This window comes from Cyprinodon tularosa, unplaced genomic scaffold (genome assembly GCF_016077235.1).
Source record: "Cyprinodon tularosa strain WSP-4 unplaced genomic scaffold, ASM1607723v1 ctg385, whole genome shotgun sequence".
NCBI lineage: Eukaryota > Metazoa > Chordata > Actinopteri > Cyprinodontiformes > Cyprinodontidae > Cyprinodon > Cyprinodon tularosa.
This window is the reverse complement of record NW_024039102.1, coordinates 871,221-888,168: the sequence shown is the minus strand read 5'-3', so window position 1 is coordinate 888,168 and position 16,948 is coordinate 871,221. Positions and strand designations below refer to the sequence as shown.

Sequence of the window (16,948 nt, the reverse complement as noted above, 5' to 3'; positions counted from 1 at the left end):
CTCTGACCAGTCAGCTGATGTCTCACTGTCCGTCTCTGTCTGCCCCCCCAGGATGAATTCCATCCTTTCATTGAAGCCCTGCTGCCCCACGTCCGGGCCTTCGCCTACACCTGGTTCAACCTGCAGGCCCGCAAGAGGAAGTTCTTCAAGAAGCACGAGAAGCGCATGTCCAAGGAGGAGGAGCGCGCCGTGAAGGACGAGCTGCTCAGCGAGAAGCCGGAGGTCAAACAGAAGTGGGCTTCCCGCCTGCTGGCCAAACTGCGGAAGGACATCCGCCCCGAGTTCAGGGAGGACTTTGTTCTGACCGTGACGGGGAAGAAGGCGCCGTGCTGTGTGCTGTCCAACCCCGACCAGAAGGGCAAGATGAGGAGAATCGACTGCCTGCGGCAGGCCGACAAGGTGTGGAGGCTGGACCTGGTCATGGTGATTTTATTCAAAGGGATTCCCCTGGAGAGCACGGACGGGGAGCGACTCGTCAAGTCGCCGCAGTGCTCCAACCCGAGTCTGTGCGTGCAGCCGCACCACATCGGAGTGTCCGTCAAGGAGCTGGACCTCTACCTGGCCTACTTCGTGCACGCAGGTGAGTCCTTGCTGCTGCTGAAGCTGTGTGGCTGAGAGGATGATGGTGAAGGGTTAACCCAGACAGAAGGTCCTGGTTGATGGGCTGCAGGTGTGTCTGCATGCAGACAGCTGCTGATGACATCACCACGGTCAGCTTCACAGCGTTCATCCGCTGCTGAAAGTAGTTGCAGGTTTGTTTGGACTTCTGTTCTTCATCGCCTCACGAAACCCAGCTGGTAGATCCCAGACGGCGTGTGTGTGTGTGTGTGTGTGTGTGTGTGGGGTAGACCTAGTTCACTCTGAGCTCTTAAACAGATTTCCAGCTTCATTTCTGGACTAATTACTGAAGCTCTGACTGACCTGAGGACAAACCTGAACTCTGTCCTCCTGCTGATCGCCGATCACTTCAGGTCACTTCAGGTTCCGTCAGAACCAGAACCAGCCTCATTGTTTATTTTTCATCTCTTCTCAGAGGCTTTTCTATCTATTTTAATTTTCTGCAGATTTTAGAATTATTTTTTTTATTTTGGTCTTAAGTTTTTATGTTTTCTTTTTTTTATTCTTCACTTTTTAAAATATATTCATATTGAAGGAAACATATAAAAAAGATTTTAACATCAAATTCAGTTAAATTTAACTTTTTCTATCTTTACCTTTATGGTAGAAAACTCAGTTCTAGCTGCTTTAATATGATTAATTGCATTAATGAATATTTTTTGTGGTGAGGAAGGAGAAATGTGCTCTAAAAACTGGCATGTTTCATTGATATAACCAACTTAGTTGATTAAATGCAAAGTGTTTTATTTATTTTCTTAAAACTTAATAATCAAATTAAAAAGAAAAAAATAAGATCACCAAATCCACCCATGTAGACCTAATGATAATGTATAACTTAATGATGTGAAGTTAGATCAGACAGATGCTAATAAGGGTTAATTACGCCAGTTTAGTTCGGTCTAATTTATTTATTTATTACCGAGTTTCATAAAGTTAATAGATTTTCTTCAGACAGTAATTGCACATTTGACATTTTTATGTCTCTATATCAATTAAACAAATGCAAAAAAGCGCACCTAAATTAACATTATTAAAAAATAGATATATATATTTACGAGCAGCACTGTGGGTTTGGATCATTAGTGACTCCAACGTTTAGAAGCACCCAGATGGATGTCGGTACGTCCCATAACAGAAAATATTAATTCTCTATACTGCGTTTAAAGGGACAGGATTACAATAAATTAGTTTGCTAATCTTAGATAAATTAAAATCTATTGTTGTTATTTAAATACAATAAAACCTGCTTATGTTCAATATAAAAATGTAATTTTAAGTATTAATTTGACCATAAAACTGTTTAATAAAACAAATAATGTCCCAATTTCATTTCTTAAAGCAACTTTGGACAATGTTAATAAACAAAAACACCCAATCAGTATGAAGTTACAGGATTATGTTTTAACCCATCTTTTATCTTTAGCTGTTTCAGTATCTGTTATTATTTAGATACTATTTAATCTGCTGATGTTCATCAGGAAAACATTCTGGTAATAATTTCAGTTTTAAATAAAGCATTTAATTTGTTTGTTTTTACATTTAGTACATTGTGAGGCCCCTTTCAGCTGCTGCTTCTTATGGGGCCTGTTTCTGGGTCAGGGGTCGGGTTCAATGAGTTGGAGTCGGTATAGAAGGATGTGTGATTGAATCAGCTAATCACAGTGAAAGTGTGAGGAAGAGGAAACTGATGAAGGTCTCTGCGCTGGTCCCAGGTCAGCTGTCAGGCTCCCGCTGCGGGTCAGGCTGTTCTTCTTCTTCTACTGGTTGTGTGGAACCATGGAGGCTGCTGGGGTTCCTGAACAAAAACAGAACCTCCTCCGTCAGAACCGCTCTGGGTTTCTTCCCATCTGAACCCAGAGGAAAAGAGGAGGACAAGAGCACTGCAGTTTACAGAACCAATAGACCAGATTTATAAACAGATCCTGGTTCTGTAATAAAGCAGCCTGGTTAAGTTTATTGTCCTGGTTCCATTGAGTTGTTTTATCTCCCTCCTGCTGAGCAGCAGGTGGCGACAGTAGAAAGAAAAGACTCACTTTAAACAAGAAGAAACCTCCAGCAGAATCAGAACCAGATTTATTGAGCAGCTGAAGGTTAGAACCACAATTAGAGCAGAACCAAAAGCAGGAGCAGGTCCAGGTGGTTCTGTTTTGGTCGGTCTTCTGCTGACCCATTTCTCTCGAACTTCGGCCTTTTGGACCCACCAGCTCTCTGCTGTCTCACCGAGGACAGCACCTCAATTCTATCAGCTTCCTAAGTGATCAGATAAATCAGACAGATGTCGCTTCTGTCTGCTGTTGTTGGAAACTTTAGAAACCTGAAGTTGGACTGGATTCAAACTTCATTGTTTATCCTCAGATGTTTTCAGCGAGCTGAGAGCTGTCTGAGGTTAACAGGTTCCTGAAAGCTTCACACACACCGAGCAGTGCGGAGACGGTGCAGCACAGCTGCGAGCATCTGCAGGCAAACGCTCCACAGATGGTGCAAACAGAGATGCTCCTGGGCGCCGTATGGCAGCGGGAACAGAGGAAGGAGGAGAAGAAGAACAAACCGGGTCGACGTTCTGCTTCTTGATTCCAGGCTGTGGAACATTAAACCTGCTCTTCACATCAAACTTTGATCCTTTTCCAGCTGGATTAGCAGGAAAACCTGCCGCTGTGCTGGACATCTAACACCTTCAGGGACACAGCTCTGACTCTGACTTTAATTAATTGAAGGATTTTACATTTTCTATTAAATTATGTTTCAGTTAAATTAAAATCAACTAATAAAATGTAAATTTATAAAAAATATATAAAATGGATTCTTATTTTATTAGTTGTAGAAATATTCCTTCCAAAAATCAAAGAAAAAAACTGAAAGGTTTTCATAAATTGTTTAAAAAGATTCCAGCTTTATCTGCCCTCAGCTTCAGGCTTGCAGCTCAGTTTGCTGCAGAAAGGCGGGACGTACTAAATGTTGGATCAGAACCTTTCCAGCCCTCTCCAGATCAGGACGTCCTCTATGGCTCCCGTTGATGCTCAGCAGCTTCTGGACTGAACTTGGCAGCAGAGGAAGCAGCTCTGTGTGAGACCTGAACACAACACAAGGACACCATCTGTGGAGAGAAAGAGGAAAACCATCTAGGATCGCTCACCAACAGCCCCCAGCTTCTGATTCCCGCCCAAACCTCCCAGTTCAGGTTTTATTTTAGGTCCGACCTTCGCCTCCGCAGGTGGAGGCACTCCAGGGACAAAGAAGACGTCCAAAAAGAAGCTAAAATAAAGCCGGAGGAGAAGAGGAAGAGGGCGGGAGAGTCTTCATCAGCAAGAACAGACTGAAGAAGCTCGTTCAGGACCTGAGTTCTCCTTCTGCATCGGTTTTGACAGTTTGGACCATCTTCTGTATCGCTCACCTGATTACATGGTGTTACCAGATTAGGATGATGATGATGAAGAGCATAAAGATGAAAAGGCTGATACTGGTGATGATGGTAACAATGACGATGATCCAGTCCAGTTTTATTTCTAAATTCCTCTAAAACCCTAAAAGGAACCAAAGTTCTGTGCAGTGAAAACTATAACAAATAAGAGCCCCAAAGCAAAAAGAGATAAAAACAATAAAATAGTAAAAAAAAAACACCCATAAAATCAAGTTAAACTGCAGCTGAAGCTAAAGTACAAGGGGGTGTGTTTACAGAAGATTTAAAAAGTGGCCAATGAGGGGGTCTGTCTGATGTAACAGGAAGTCCTTCCACATCTCAGGCCCGTTAGTCCTGCTTTAAGGGGCGTTGCAGTGATCCAGCTGGGTGGTACCGAAGGCTTGGACTACTATTGGAAAGAGGTTCCACAGAAGAATGAGTTCATCTGGCTTCTACATTTGTTACGTTAGAACTAACTTAGCAAGGGAACCAAGATCTCCTGAAAACCATCAGCACAGGGTTAATTTAAGCTCTGGGAATTAAAGAAATTCCACACCTTGTTAAAACTCTCAAGTTGAAGTGAAGAGGCATCCTTTCCACAGAGAAGAAGGTAAATCAGAGAGTCATCTGCATAACGGGGAAGTGTAACCTCTGCTTCCTGAGAACAGAGCTGAGGGGAAGCAGGCAATCTGGCCCATCATGGCAATTTATCCCTCCCTTAGGAGCCAAAATAAAAACGAAAACCACTTTACCATAACTATATCATGCCGTGAAATAGAATAAATTATTATCCTAAAAGGAACAAAGTGTCTAATAATGAAAAAATCAGTCAACAAAGCAGAGCTTTGAAAATGAAATGAGCAAAGTTTCATTTCTACAGCTGCAACCGACCCGTTTAAAGAGCCGGTGATGCCGACGTTTAGAATTAAATCATCTTACTCCTGAGAAAGAGGAAAAAGATAAGGAAGAAAACGAGGAAGAGGATTTTCAGATTTAAAGAGAAATTATGGAGAAACTTTAAAATCCAGTAGAGGCCAGAAGGTCCAGATGAGGGTGGTTCTGTGTCTAGTTCTGACTTCTCTTAGCAGTTTGCTTGCAGCGGTTCTGCAGGTGTTGGTTCTGCTCTGACCTGTTCTCCGCTCTGTGTCTCAGCAGGTCCACACAGCACAGTGTTCTGAACCTCCTGCTGCTGGCCTGATCTGAACCAGGGCCTGTAGCAGGTTACCTTTCTGTTTTCCTTAACTGGTTCTGCTTCAGATTTCCCCTTCTGTTCGCAGAACAAACTGCTTCCAGCTCGTGAGGGTTGGCTTCTGATTGCGTTTTCTTTTTAATCCTCATAAGCAGGAATCAAACATTCGGTAAACCGGCTCCGCGCTGCAGGATTACATCTGGGTTTGTTTAAGACGCCACTCCGTGTTCTGGATTTATGGGATTTGTTTGGAATAATACCTGATTTTTTGAGGCAGCTCTGAGTCAGGGTTCTGGTGTTTGCTGCAGCAGGTCCAACTGTAACCCGGCACCAACCGGCAGGTCCGGAGGGAGCCTGAATGCAGCAGGAGGTGACAGCCGATAAACGAAGAAGGATGAGGAGCTGCTGACTGGACACCAGGTTCTGGATCTACTGGGATTGAGCCTCTTCCTCCTCCTGGTTCTGATCCAAACAACATTCTTTTTAATGTCCCGTCATCAGTGCAGCCCAACTTTACCTAACTGCTAATCATCTTCAGACCAAATGTTTTCAACATAAAACATGAAAATATGAAGAGATTGAACTGAACTAAAGTTACCCACATGTAATGAGGCAGAACCTGAGCCCAACAGAACCTTAAACCAGTTCTCTGGTGAACAGGAAGTCGTGGATCCACTGAGGAACAGAATCTGGATAAACTGGAGTTAATGTTCTGGATAACATACGTGTGCGTTTATTTATGTTAACTGTTTAGGACTCTTATATCTACCAACCTTCTTAGGACCAAGGCCCCATGGGGCCCTAATTTCTGATTCTAGGGCCCTTCGTTTCTGAAAACAAGTTAGATCGCTGCATCAGCAGTGAGATGGTGAGAACGTTCACACACCAACTAATAGCAGCTTCTTCCGGGCTGTTAACAACACCCAGCCTTTTTATCCAGAGCTGCAAAGAATCGTAACATAAATGTTATGCTATTTACAGTAAAAGTTTCATAATTTTAGCGACACAAATCTGCTAAAAAAAAAAAAAAAATCAGTTAAAACAACAACAAAAATAAAAAATTTAATAATTCTGGTTTTAAAAAATGAATTAAATATGCAAACAGGCATAAGTGGAATGAATAGAATACCAAGCAATGATGTAAATAAAAATAACTGCAAAACTCAAATTTAAAACTGAATAACCGATCATTAAATTTAGGGAAAAGTTCTTCTTAAAAAGTATAATGCCTTTAGTCAGACGTTTAACCTTATTATGTTTCTCTGCTAGCTCCTGTGTTTCCTGCTTTTCTGTAAAAAAAAAAAATCTGATGACCAACTTTTGATGTTATTACCTCTTCAGAGGTCTTCTGTCTGACTGTCTACAGGATAACTGTAAAACTTATGGAGGGATTTTAAGGATATTTTTATCAGAAGTGTCTCTCAGGCTAAGGTGATGATCCACGTCATAATTTTTTTAAAGAATCTGTGAGATAGGGATATTTTTCGGAACAAGCAGTTCCACACCAAACCAGAGGGTGGCAGCAGTGACTATTGACGGCCTCAAAAACACAAAAAAGGAACGTTAGTTAGGAGGATCAATTGAAAACTTGAACAGATTTTTTATATGGAAATTGTTTAGCATAGGTGTCCCTTATACCAAGGCAGGGGCGGAGCTAGATGGGGGGCCAGGGGTGGCCAAGGCCTGAATATTTCACTCTCAAATGGAATATTCAAAACATTAGAATTTTTTGTGGTTAATTATTCACATCAATATACTAACATTAACGATGATGAGTACAGAATTCATGATCTTTTCAGAACTACATTTTTATTTATATGGGATAGAATTCTGAAAATAAAATGATGTCTTTGCAAGACATCCAGGACTCTTCAGTGAAATCAGACATAAATAACTATTATAATAAAACGGTATAAGGTACTTATAGGTAGATATAAGTACTTGTAAATATCAATTTTATGCAGAATGATTTTTGATAAAAGTAGGTAAGTAATGACAATGAAAAAGATGTACGCCCGAGAACTCTAACCTGAAACTATTGCATCCACTATACCTTTTATCTAGAGCACGGCTGTTTAAATATATGGTCTATTTGTTAGCAAAGGCTGCAGGAAAGTAAAGTTTGTCTTTATTTTGAAAATGTGGATGTCTTGCCTGTTAATTCCCCTGTTGGAACAGTGTAGATTGACCCTGAGGTTCTGGTGTCTATCCACTATCGACCACCCCTTAGTGTACATTGGTTATTGCCTGGCCACCCTTAAAAAAATGTCTGGCTACACTTCTGTGATGATGTGAGTTTTACCCATAGGTTTAAGTCACGATTTGGAGGAAAATTTGGCGCTTGGCTCTCAGAGTGCTTTTCTAGTTACTAATTTACTGTGTTTCGTCTGCCATAGAAAATCTTTGCTATTTCTGTATGAGTTTGAGCTCAGAAATGTTTCACTCACAGGAAGCCTGCAGGCTCTAAAGAGAAACCGCAAAGATTTGGGTCAAACTCTCTCATTTATTTTGAGAGAGGTAAGTAAGAAGTTAAAAAACCTAATACCTGTTTTAGGGAGTTTTGGAGGATTTTTCACCTCTATAGCGAATAACTCCCATCATTATCAGTCTGTTGTCCAAAATTAACCTCACACTGCTCTTTCCTTGTCTGCGCATCAAGCTGAACCCTAAAACCTTTAAAAAAAAACTTTGATTTCTACAAGATCAAATATGTATTATTATAAAGAAAAGCAGAATCTATCTTAAAGTTGTGTTTTCTGAAACTATAATCGTATATAAAATAAAAACACTATAATGCAACAAAAAAATAAACTCGAGGGGGCCTCCCTTTGTTGCCCTTTGCGCCCCAAGCAGCGGCTAACTTCCAATGCCTTGGGACGGCCCAGTTCTGAGGACAGACAGTCTTATGGAGACCAAAGTCTTGTCCAAATATGGCCGACCCCTGTTTCTAATGCTTGGGATGGATTAACTTAGGATTTAGGTAACTGTCAGGGTTAAAGCAGAGAACTAAAATAAATGACAGTGAATGAAAAGCCTAATATGGGCAGAAGTAGGTACGTATGTGTGTGTGTGTGTTGGATCAATGCACTGACTCCTCTGATAACTGAACACATGAATTCAGATGACACATCTGTTCAGTCACCTCATCGATCAGGGCCTGCTCTGCTCTCTCACACACTTTCCTGTTTTACTATATGTTATGAGGACCTTGCTTTGACTCTCATTGACTTCCAGTCATTTCAGCCCCATAGCGCCTAACCCTAGCCCTAAAGCTAACCATTACCAGTGCATACCTGACCCTGACTACAGTGGAGGAGCTAGAAAACTTCCATAGGGGGCAGGCCAGAAATGGAAAGCGCCAAAAACCAGCTAAGAGTCAATCTAAACTAAACTGAACCAACAGGAAAATGAACGACCACAACTGGATTTCCTGAATAAATCAATGAAGGCAGACCAGATTTTCATGAAGCCCAGGCTAATAAATCTAGACACGTATTTCTACGTCTATGCCCTCTGAATTAATCATTTATGGTTCTACATAATGCGCACATTAAATGAGTTGAGCAGCTCTTTATCTTTAATGACATGTAAGGTTCCTAGATGACAGCAGAGAATCTCTCTAAACCTTCTACCACATAATACCACAAAACTAGCACTGGAAAAAGAATGCCTTCGCTGTTTATCATCTTTAATGTTAGTGTTTTGATGTAAATAATTAATTGTCTTGTTTTTTGTTACTTTATTGTTAAAAGAATACAACTAATAAAATTGTTTATTGCTAATTAGCACATTCTGCTTAGGAGCATAACTGCTGACATCGATGGTTTAGATGGAATTGCTTGTTTCTGAGGTGGTGGATTACGTCCACATGGGAACAGCAGATCAACGGGTGGAGGCGGCCAGTCATTGGCCTATGATTTAGACAGCTTAGCCCCACCCATTCCTGACCTCCCTTTAACTGTATTCGTACCTCTTACCTAGGGTTGGGTATTGGCAAAGAAGTCACGATTCGATTCGAATCACGATTCACATGCCACGATGCGATTCTATCACGATGTATCACGATACTTGAAATATTGCGATGCATTGCGATATTTTTCACTGAACACTTTAAGAAAAAGATACAGCTGACTGAAAGCAACTAAATTCATACATAGCTGTATTTATTGAAATGACTTTTGGAGGTGTTGCCATGAAAAAAAATACTGGACAGAAAATTACTACTACTGGCGTGGACACACTGACAAAAAGATCTTAGGATTCATCAAACTTAAAATAACAAAATGAGGATAATCAGTGCCGTTTACATGGCCTCACTGGTCCTTTAAACCAATTAAATGAAAACATTCAAATGTATGACATTTCCCCTTTTGAAAATTACGTGCATCATATCAATTTCGTTTTTACCTTCTTTGTTTTTAAAGCCAAAATGCATCCAAGCATCTGACTTGAAATGTGTTGGAGCCGGGGGGTGAATTTTCTCAGTCTCCTCCATATTTTGTTTACGAATGACTCGTCTCAGTATCCCGCGGCCGGACATGCTTGTGACACAAAGTAGCAGGCCTCAACACATCCGTAGCGACATCTGCTGGACTGGAAGTTGTATTCCGATTGGTTTGATTGATGTGCGCCAACCATTAATGTATTTTATTTGTTCTTTTTTTTTTTTTATAATCGATTCTTGCCTTCAAGAATCGATGCAGTAGATCACAAAAATTAGAATCACGATTCATCGATTTTACGATTATTTTGCACACCCTTACTCTTACCTAAACCTTATACCTGGCAAAAAACAAAACAAAACAAAAAAACAGAAAGTTAATTAGTTTTTCAGAGGAATCTGAGTCCATTCCAGCTTAACAGGAGCGGTTTGGGAAGATAGAGGTCTGAAGGTAATCAGTCCGGGAAGTCCTGAACTTCCTGTCCAAACCGGTAAATGGATCCAGTGAAACCATCATTTTTGTGCCATGTTTCAATGTTTTTATTAATGACTGATTGGAACCGTTCCACCTTCTGATCTAACAAAGCTTTTCCTGCTCTATCTGATCAGGATGCCTTACTTTGGATGGATGATGGTGAAAGTTTTACCTTTTTTCCACCTGAGCTCAAGGATGGTTTCTCCTGGCTTCATGGAAACCTTAAAAACAAAAGAACTGTCTGACTATTAATTGGTTAACAGGGCCTTTGTTTACGTGTTCCAGGCTGTTAATTGGTTAAAAGCACCATCGTTTAAAGGTCCTTTGGTTTTAAATAGTTAATGCGGCCAACGTTTACAAGTCTTAGGCTGTTGATTGGTTAATTGGGCTTAAGTTCTGCGTCTGGTGCCAGTTTGAGGTCCACCATGATGGCGAAGAGTGGTTCTCCATGAGAAACACTGAAGCAGATCTTCTCTTTTTCATGGCCGATCAGGTGGCTGTATCTCACTCTACCTATCTGCCTTAATCCATCAGCTCAGTGAACTGAGACGCACTGGAGTCTCTGGTATTGATTCAGTCCCTGGTAAATGCAGGGCTTGTTAACTTTCTTCCTTCAGATGTAAAAACTTGAATATTTTGTTTATTATTGTCTTGGTCTTGGTACTGTTAAGTTTTCTTTTGAGTTTTCAGTTTAATTTTGATCCATGTTTTTCTCTGTTTTGTAGTTTTATTTGTTTAATTCCTATTTTGTTATGTTTTCTGGACATATTTGAGGTTTTTCTTTGTTGCCCTCTTGTGTTGGTCTCCTTTTTCCCTTGCTCCCTTCTAGAATCCTCTGTTCACACCTGCTCCAAATCAGCTCATTAGTCCAGTCTTTGTTCAGTCTCCTATATATACTCTCCCTGTGCAGTTCCTCAGTACCCGTTCCCCGTCTTTTCCTGGCTCCCCTCGTGAGTTTTTATCATGAAGTTGTCTGGTTTTTGGTTCCGTGTATTTTGTTCTTTGGTTTTGTTTTTTTTTGCCTCAGTAATACAATTTAATCCTCAAGAACTCACCTCTGCCTCCTCGCCTCTGCATTTGGGTCCTGAAAACCTCACCCAAACCCTGACAATTATGATAGTGATGGAAATGTTTTTAAGAGCCCCACCCACAGCCCCCCCTCTTGCAGCGCACATGTTTGGGAGTGGGAGTGGAAGAAGCGGTGATCAATGACACATCAGGCTCAAACAGAACCTCTGTACTCTCATAGTTCTTTAGAGTCTTTTCTATTTTGAACTTTTTTGCGGTTCGAATTTTTCTCTCTCAAGTTTTTATTTCTACCAGACCTTTCAAGGTTTTAATTTTGTTGTAAAGATTCTGCATTATAAGCAATACATTGTAAAAGTTCATCACAAACATAATTATAAAGGATGAAATATAAGGGGAAAAGGTTTATGGAAGTAAATGTTCGAAACTGATTTTTTTCTAGAAATCAGGAATGATTGAAGATGATGCAGGCTGGTCAGAAACAACTGATTAACCCTTTAAAGCCCGATCCAAGAATAAAACAAAACAGAAAATTACTTTTTTTTGGTTGGAAGTCCTTATTTGGCCTTTTAACAAAATATGTAAAAAGAAAAAACAGAAATACATTTTTGATATTAATAATCTATTACTATGCGATAAGTCAAGATTATTTTTTGTGTAGTCTTCTACTGGCTGTTATCAGGTATATCTGATTGTGCACAATAGGATTTTGAGCAAAGTTTTTACCATTAAATTATGCAAAAGGTGTTAGACGCAAAACATTTCAGAAAACGTATATATCAAATACGATACATTTGGCATTACAGGGTTAATATCTTTTCTGAAATATTAGGCCATATTGTCTGGTTCTCCTGGAAAATGGATTTTATTTTTGATAAGATTTATTTTAAAATAAAATAAAAAAAAAAATTAATCTAATGTATTCTCCATTTAATATTTCACAGCTGTTTTTTATCCATGCATCGGGTTATACCATAACGGCCATCATGGCTTCATGAGTCCAGTAAAAATATTTTTTTTTGCCAAATAACTGAACTGTTTGGTATCAGATAACTGGGTTCTGTTGATGAAGTTTCTCAGGGAATCATCCTCGGGAAATTCTCCCTTCTTAATGATTCAGAGAATAAAACCAGACGCCTCCATTTCTCTGTCCAGTCATCCAGAACTTCGATCCTCTGACCTGAAATACATCAAACTGTGTTACCTTGAAGAGCTCAGAGCATCAGGTTCTGTTGGGTTGACCTGAAGAACATTCACTTTGATAATATCAGTTGTTTTCCTGTAGATCATAGCAGAACTTTGATAAAACTCTGGGGATATGCTCAGACATGGACCAGTGATGGTTCTCCTCTGATTAGATTTTCCTCGGGTGCTTCGGGGCAGGTCAAAGCTGAGGGGCTTCATGAGCATTAGAAGAAAGGAGTGATGACTTAGATGAGGACTGAGGAGCAGAGCCCCACTGATGGGTCGGTCTGTCCCCTCAGATCGGCTTCACTGACCCACAGCAGCTCTCGCCTGGTGGGAAGCAGCTGGACCGACACTGTCAGGGTTCTGAGGTTCTGTCTCGGTGTCCCAGGAGCACCAACAGCTCTGCGACTGTGGAGAAGCGTGCTCGGTGGGTTCCTCTGCATAATGCATGAGGTGAGTGTAACCGCAGCTTAGAGCAGAGGGGTAGAGAAAGCTGCTGATGCTCGGTCAGAGGGAAAAAAGGCAGTGATGGAGGAAGAACGGGTCAGCAGATCAGAACCTCTCACCGTGAGCGGTACCGTAGTGGTTCTGTTCTGAGGCTGAGCTGAGGAAGGTTATCTATTCATAGGAAGAAAAAAAAAGTCTGTTTTGGAAGCTTTATCTTTCGTATAGTTTTCACTCCTTCCCTCTGCGTTCTGATTGGCCGGTGACTGCCAATGAGGGGCCGTTATGTTTCTGTGTTTTGGTCCTGGACCAGATGACGACCTCATGCTAGTTGGTATTCCAGGAGGGGCTGCAGATACAGTAACCCCCCCTCTGCTGATCTCAGGTCTGCCCTTCAGAGCGGTTCTGCAGAGCGGACCGTGTGTGTGTGCGCGTGTGTGCACAGCCTCATAAATAATTCCTCTCCATATTCCTTTTAAACGATAGCATCCCTGGGTCGGCCCGTCTCAGGGCCCGGCTCGGCAATAAATGATCCTGTCAGAACAAAAACACCGGGTCCATTATTAAAGGGACTTGGACCAGGAGCTGATCCGGTATCCCAGTCGGACTCTTAGTGGAACCAGATCTGGGCATCGCTTCAGCTCTGTACACTGATGGACCTCAGACTCAGCTGGTTTTATAAAGATCTGGACTCTGGGAGCAGATTATGGACAATCTGTGGACCGGTTCCGAGGAAATGGTCTCTTCCTGCTGCATCTGAACTAGGTCCTAGGTCAGAATCAAGGGTCCCTGGCTCTGTTCTTCTGAGCTGCGCCACTATTGGTCCCACAGGTCTCCTGCAGATTCAAATTTCATTATTTTGTGAATTTGGTTCCGTTATAGACCCAGAACTTCCTGGGACACTTTTCAGTTCTTCCTGGGGAAGAACTGAGCTGAACCGCTCGGTTTGGGTTTATTTTTAATGGGTTCTGTTCATTAAATCTTGGGAAAGTCCAGTTTGTGTTCCTGGTGTAAATATTGGCCCCCAGGGGCCCCGCTCTCCGGCAGAGCCACTGGCCTCCTTTGTTCGGGTCTTAGCGGTGTGATGAAAGCTCAGAGGAGGCGGCCCGGAATTAGACGTGAAAGGCCCGGCTTCTGCGCTACATCTGATCCGAAGGGATTACTGACAGGGCCCAGTCAGCGGGGTTCTGATGAATCAAATCGTCCACCTAACCAAACTAAACTAACTTACTAGACTCGGATCTGATGTTGTTTTCCCTTTTTATGTCAGGTTTCCTGCTTGAGAAATGCTACATGATAATGAAAGATTTCAGAAAAGATCTCAAACTCTTTATAATTTTATTTTTTTATGATTTTACATTATTATTTTAGGTTCAAGAAACACTGCAGGATTTCCCGCCTCAAACAGAATTTCCAGATTTTTTTTCCCTAATAACCTCCTCCCAGACACCACCTCCACCTCCTCCTCCTTCCCTCCCTGTCCTGAAGCTAACCTGATCGGAGCGCTGTTGTCTGTATCGCTGCGATCTGAACTGCTGCATGTCTGAGGCAAACACACACACACAGCTGGAGAAGCAGCAGACATGATCCATCTGTACCGACGCTCCTCAGTGGGACGATCATCTTCCAACAGAACTCCGTCCCAACAAAGGCGGCATTATGTTGCTCTGATTCTCCCTCCTCCTCGTCTCAATCTCTCCTACAACCGTGTGAGATAAGCAGTGTGTTTGTCTGCAGCTGCTGGGTTTATGTTCTCTCCTCCTCCCTCCTTCATTCCTACAGTCTTCTCAGCAGCAGGAAAACCTCCTCAGGGGTAAACCGAGGCCAGGGACTGGGTGGATGCAGAGGGGGGTCAGAGGAGAGAAACATGGAGTCCTGTGAGGGAGGGGGTACGAGCTGGGGGAAGATGTAAGCTTCCGCCACAGGCTCTGACAGCCACACAGGAAGGAGATCACAGGAGATCAGTACACCGCTGTTAAAAACGCCCCCCACCCACCAATGGCCCAGAGCGACCCCCCCTCCCTCCTCCAATCAGAATGGCTGGTTCTTCCTGGTCAGACAGTGAGTTCTTCCTACTGAAAACATGATCATCTGGGCCTCTGTAAACTCCCAGTCTGCGCTCTGAGGCCTCAGAACCAATGTTCTCCCAGACTCTATCCATGACCCCACCCCAGCTCCCCCAGACATAAACAGCTTCTGACTTTAAAGGGGCCATAGAATGATTCTATAGGGTATTTGGTGCTTGTCCTAAAGGTCTCTGAATAGGGTGTGTAACATTGGTTGGGCTGAAAATGGCATATCTGCTGTTCTATGAGCCCTAATGAAAGCCTGGTTAAAAGCCCTTTTATGGTAAGATCATGAATATTTAGATGAGCTGTGCCCTGATTGGTTGGTTTACAACGAGCAAAGCTGCTGAGCAAAGACGCATCATAGCAACAAGCACTCACTCACTGACCCCCAGCCCCCATCCTCCAGCTGAGGACGGTGGCTCGTGGCTCTCTGCTGAGGTCCGGGCCAGTCAGCGGCCCAGCAGTCGACATTTCATACCCGCCCCGCCAAGGCGTGACAACAGTACAGGCCAGAACCAAATAAGGCAACATCCTTGAGTTTACGTCAACTCAGGGGTTCGTTTGAATACGTTTTATGGTGAAGGTATAGAACTGCGAGATTTGCAGAGAAAGGAGGTGTTGATAGGGTTTGGACTTCTCTGTACTTCCATTTCACCCACTGAACCATCGTTATTTATCTATGACAATATAAACTTGGTTTTGCATTCTATGACCCCTTTATAAAGACACCTCTATGCAGATGGCATTCTAATCTATTTCTACTGAAACCCATACTGGTTCCGGCTTCTGTTGGTAGGGATAAAACCAAACTTTAGATTAAAACGTTCACGACTTTGGTGCAAACGATTAGTTGATAAACAGTGGAAACATTTAGACGAGATGGAGCTCTTTTTCTGCGGATGTAGTAGATGTCCTGATTTATTGAGCGGTCCGGTTTGTGGTGTTCGGTTTTGTTCCTTCGGATGCTTTGGTCGGGATCAGCCTGTTTGCATGACGTCAGGTTCAGCAGCAGTGGAGCTAAAGAAGTTTAAATCCCTGGAATAATCCAGCCCTGCACTGCAGATTTATTAACGACACCGTCATCTGTCAGCATGCAGAGTATTTAAAACGTTCATCAGATGCGGTTTGATCTGCAGACTTATTCCTGACCCAGGTCAGAGGAGGTTAATTAGCTGCTATCGACCCAGAGTCTGGAGACAGAACCGCACAGAAACGCATAGAAATACACACCTGAGCCCACAGACACAGAGTCAGAACTCTGAGGCAGTGAAATCATCTGAAGATCTCAGGGTTCAGCTGTGATCACAGGTAGATCACGGGATTGCTGGATGAAATGCATCCTGGGAGTTGTAGTTTTCCCCCTCTGGTTTTGAAGAGCTGATGATCAGATCCCTCGCATGTTGTGTTCAGGTACGGCTGTAAATCTGCGTGTGCTGGCAACCAGAGAGGTTTGTCTTTGTGAACACAGAGGGAGGTGTCTGGAACCCTGCAGCTCCCTGCTCCAAGGTTTATGTGTGTGTGTGTGTGTGTGTGTGTGTTCGTGGTCGGCATGTATTCATTATTTAGTGAGAGCTATTACTGGGGATAAGAGGCTGCTCTCTCTCCTCTCTCAGGACTGTATCGATCGCTTTAATTGCCCCAAAGATTGTCAACTCTTAAGATAGATATTAAAGCGCTAGCTTGGCCCTGCCAGGATGTTCTGCAAATGGAGCTAACAGTCTTGAGTGTGTGGGGGGGTGGAGGACAAGCGCAGAGGGAGCACGATGCAACACGTCCCAGACCGCCTGTCGAGCTGAGAGGTCTCACTCCGACCGATCAATAACACGCTTGTGAACACACGAGGCGATCAGCCAGGAAGTCCGTTTTTATTTCTGAATGTGATGAAGAGCAGAGATCTGAGTGGATGAAGCTGAGGCGGGTCTGTTGCCGGTCCTGCAGGTGGCTGCGGTGAGCCAAGGTATGATCCCAGATGGGGAATGAAGCTGAAGGAGGTTTCTGACTGCCAAAGATCTCCTCCTTAGTCTGCTTTTACACCATCAGACTTCACAGTCGCTGTTTTCTTTACAACATGATTTCAGTTTATGGACATTTGTCCAATGAG

General features: G+C 42.6%; 1 protein-coding gene and 1 long non-coding RNA gene across 7 annotated transcripts in view; one reads left to right on the top strand and one right to left on the bottom strand.

Annotated features, from left to right (window-relative positions):
- nfia (nuclear factor I/A) overlaps nt 1–16,948 on the top strand; it is a 93,333-nt gene that overhangs the window by 33,536 nt on the left and 42,849 nt on the right. For all 4 annotated transcript variants that reach the window (XM_038297185.1, XM_038297186.1, XM_038297187.1 and 1 more), the window contains exon 2: nt 52–580. In XM_038297185.1, the coding sequence (XP_038153113.1) occupies nt 52–580 (529 nt within the window). The remainder of the gene's footprint in view (nt 1–51; nt 581–16,948) is intronic.
- Nucleotides 1–16,948, bottom strand: part of LOC119791213 — a 36,165-nt gene that overhangs the window by 4,850 nt on the left and 14,367 nt on the right. For 2 of the 3 annotated variants that reach the window (XR_005281821.1, XR_005281822.1), the window contains exon 3: nt 3,568–3,712. This is a non-coding gene — a long non-coding RNA (uncharacterized LOC119791213). Of the gene's footprint in view, nt 1–2,528; nt 3,713–16,948 lie in introns of those variants that run through there. The other variant, XR_005281820.1, reaches the window with a different exon arrangement.